The sequence below is a fragment of the Mizuhopecten yessoensis genome, unplaced genomic scaffold, assembly GCF_002113885.1.
Source record: "Mizuhopecten yessoensis strain PY_sf001 unplaced genomic scaffold, ASM211388v2 scaffold3459, whole genome shotgun sequence".
Taxonomy (NCBI): domain Eukaryota; kingdom Metazoa; phylum Mollusca; class Bivalvia; order Pectinida; family Pectinidae; genus Mizuhopecten; species Mizuhopecten yessoensis.
This window is the reverse complement of record NW_018405055.1, coordinates 274,668-278,825: the sequence shown is the minus strand read 5'-3', so window position 1 is coordinate 278,825 and position 4,158 is coordinate 274,668. Positions and strand designations below refer to the sequence as shown.

The window sequence follows — 4,158 nt, the reverse complement described above, 5'->3', positions numbered from 1 at the left end:
AAACTATACTAAAGTTTCTAATTGAGGAGATGATGAGGACTTTTTAATCTAACAAATCACACATTGTCTTCTTCAGCTCAACCGCCCCAAACAAACTTCGTACCACAAGGGAATCCATTTGGTAGCAGACCAAATGCCGCCTGGGATCCAAGAGTACTGCGGTTTCAAAATCAATTCCCGGTGATGCCATTCCGCCAATCACCCGGTCCCGTATCGAACTTTCAAATGGGTGGTGGAGGAAACAGAATGGCAGGTCCACCAGGTCCTCAGGGTCCTCAGGGTCCGCCAGGTGGTGGAGGAGAGAGATCGTGGAATCCACAAATGGGAACGAATCAGATGGGAAATTTCAGGGTCCTACCAGCTAATATGGCTGATAGTTTACGCAGCAGAGCTAGGATGTTTAGTAACCAGGGATTTTCGCAGGGGAACCAAGGTACTATGTTGCCATTTGTAGGTGGACATTCACCTGGCGGGAACATGCCTTCCGGCCAGACAGCATTCGGAAGTGATGTGCTGGATCTTAGTAACATGCCTAACTTCTCGGATCGATTCGGGCTCGCATGGGGAAACGAATTATTAAGGCAGTTATCACCACAACAAGACAGCGAAACGCCATCGTCTTTTGGGGGTTCAGGCTCTGGATCTAATACAAACAGCAACACGAATCCTCAACAAGGTGGACAGACAAATAACCAACCAAACGCTGGTCAACGCGGATTCGGGAACATGATGTCACCCAATGGTATGATGCCACCGAATGGGATGATGCCTCAAAATGGTATGATGCCTCAAAATGGTATGATGCCTTCAAATGGTATGATGCATCCTAATGGGATGATGCACCCTAACGGGATGATGCCCCCTAATGGGATGATGTCATTTGGACAGCAGATGCCATTCCCTGGCATACCTGACATAACGCAAATGAATCAACAAGGCAACCAAATAACACCACCCCAAAACCAAGGCCGGAATATCCCTGGAATGCAAACTGGACAGACGCCTTCAGGCATAATGTCAGGAGCTTCAAATAATGGATTTCCACAGTTTGGCGGTGGAAATACAAATGCTAGAACACAAAATTCGAATTCTCAAGGTCAGTTCCCTCCACCCTGGTTAGGTTCCGCACCAAATATGTTTGGAAACTCATTGAATTCGCAAGGAAATCAAGGACAAGTACCCGGAATGAATGGAAATATGGGGACAAACGCTATGCCCGGTGGAAACGGAATGTCAGGAATGTCGGGAATGAATGGCATGCCGGGAATGAATGGAAATGGAGGCACAAATAACATGCCTGGTACAAATGGAATGAATAGCATGTCTGGAATGCCTGGAGTTAATGGAATGCCCGGAATGAATGGAGCAATGCCCGGAATGAATGGAGGAATGCCTGGAATGAATGGAGGAATGCCTGGAATGCCCGGAATGAATGGAGGAATGCCTGGTATGAACGGAATGCCGGGAATGAATGGAAGACCCGGTATGCAGGGAATGAACGGAGGACAAGGAAATAATAATATGCTGGGTAACCCAATGAACAATATACCAGGTGGAACGAATGGTATGACAGGAGGAATGAACAATATGCAAGGCGTAAGGAATGGAATATTAAGGGGGATGAGCGGTATGCCGGGCGGGATTAATAGCATGCCAGGTGGAATGAATAATATGCAAGGAGGACCTAATGGTATGCAAGGAGGGATGAATGGCATGCCAGGTGGAATGAATAATATGCAAGGACGACCTAATGGTATGCAAGGCGGTATGAATGGAATGCCGACTGGAATGAACAATATGCAAAGTGGAATAAACGGTAATTCGGGTAACATGCAAGGTGGTATTCCGCCAAATACTGGCATGCTAGGAGGAATGAATAATGGCATTCAAGGGGGAGGTATAAGTAACCCGTCTGGAATGCCGGGAATGAATGGAATGCCGGGAATGAATGGAATGCCAGGGATGAACAGCATGCCAGGAATGAATAGCATGCCAGGGATGAACGGCATGCCAGGAATTAATGGCATGCCGGGGATGAATGGTATGCCGGGGATGAATGGAATGCAAGGATCCAATCAGGGAGGAAACAATCAAGGCAATAATCAAATGCCTGGATTCCCAAATTTCATGGGCAATCCCCAGGGTAACATGGGTACGAATAACCCTATGCAAGGAATAACTCCTAGTGGTGGCATGCAACCAGGGAACAATCAACAAGTAGGTTTTCAGCCTCCGCAAGGGGCTCAAAACCAACAAGCATTCAACCCAAATCAGTTTCAACCTCCATTTATCGGGATTCCACCACAAGGTGGGACTGCTGTTCAGGGCAGTGTTAATAGTCAAGGAAGTTCAAATGGATTACCTGGACCATTATCTTTTCCTCAGAATCCAGCTGGCGGGACTTCTAGTCAACCTGGCGGAGCCTTGCAGTTTCCATTAGGAGGAACGCCTGGTCAGAACCAGTTTGGCACAGGTTTAAATGGATTGGCTGGAACAAATGCGGGGACGTCGTCTTCTACAACAGGCACAGGTAATAATCAACAAGGAGATAGTGACATGGTCACCACGATAACTGATAATGACGGACGGGTTTTATGGCGAAGTGACCGTCATGTTTCAAGGACAGAAATTATGCAGGCAATCCGAAGGCTCGCCAATAATGACAATAGCTCGCCAGCTGCTGCTGCTGCTTCCGCACTACCGTCTGGTGCTCAGTTTCTTGGTGGCAGCGGTGAGACGAGTGCTGCTTCTAACCCAGGTCTAGAATCAGGGGCTGCTAGTCAGAATGGTATCTCCTTTGGAACAGTAGGTTCTAGTACTAATCCAATCCAAAATTTCCCATTTCAATCTACACCAAATCAGGTTGATCCGATGAGTACTACAGTTCATAACTTCATGGACAATCCGAACCGACCGAATCCGTCAGCAGGTATGTCAACAGTTTAACCTATGTAAGGAGCTAGTAACCAAGTAGTGAAAATTACTGGCCTTCTTACCAAAAGAATCCTAAGTGTCGTGAAATGTAATCTTATTTACTATCCTGTATGGCAAAATAGTTCTATCTTCATGCCAAATTTCCTAGCATGATGTATTTCTGTTCTCGTCTCAATGATAGTTAAACATAAATATTCAATGTACCACGTTTGCATGAAAGATATGTTCCATAACTAGGTTTAAAACTCCATTTCCAAGCTGATAGCGTAAGAAGCCAATTAGGATTGAATAGCATACACTGTATTTTTAAAAATAATGTAAATCACTATAATTTTGCAAATCACTTGTTATCACGAGTTTGAGTTGTATAGGAAAAATAACAATTTTCAGAAATAATTCATCGTATCTGAAAACCCCGTTCGTGATATACCAATCGTCCTCGGTAATTAACGTAAGAACTCTTTCTCCCGTGAAATGTTAGTGATTAAAAGTAAACTTAATATCATCCTTAGATGTTGAAACATAACTGCTACTTCTTGAAAAACTCCTGTTAAGGTTGTATAGATAACGCTTTAGTTCATTATGTACATTCAAGTATAAAGTAACTGTAAATCACATAAGTTTAGTGATTGCGTTTCGAACGACGTAGTGACAGGAATTTAGATACGCAAATTTAACAATGACAGCTACATATACATATACGTCCTTGAAAACAATCATGGGTCGAATTAAGATGAGATCATAAACAAATTATGTTGTCATTGACTATTTATCATGTGCTATTGCCCAAATTAGATAACTTAATCCCGAGCTTTTACTAGTGAGCTTTCAATCTTCGCTGAACATTTTAAGGGCTTCATAATATGGGACAGGATATCTACCTTGTTTCGCCTACGGTTTCCGGTTTTCTGTTTGGGTTCAAAGTTCTTGTATGTTTTCGATTTTGACACTCCTCTTGTATTTGGGTTTGGCGCCATGGCATTTTTTCATAATGAAATAATTGGTCTAACATGTAGACGAAAACAACATTTGGTGAAAATAATACCGAAAGCAGACCAGAGGCTATAGTAACACGTACAGAGAGACTACATTCTTCTTGTATACTATTATTTGTTATGTCAGTAAATGGATTCATTAAAAGCTATCATTTGATCTCAAAAGTTTACGACTCGTTATTAGTACGACATATTTCTTTCAAATGTTTTCTAAATATATTTTGCCTTT

At 43.1% G+C, this 4,158-nt stretch overlaps 1 protein-coding gene across 1 annotated transcript; it reads left to right on the top strand.

Moving 5' to 3' along the window:
* The first annotated feature begins 246 nt into the window (after positions 1-246).
* LOC110447542 (collagen alpha-1(III) chain-like) lies at positions 247-2,946 on the top strand. The gene has a single exon (XM_021493314.1). It carries the CDS (start codon positions 247-249, stop codon positions 2,944-2,946), a length of 2,700 nt encoding a protein of 899 aa, XP_021348989.1.
* The last annotated feature ends 1,212 nt before the right edge of the window (positions 2,947-4,158 follow it).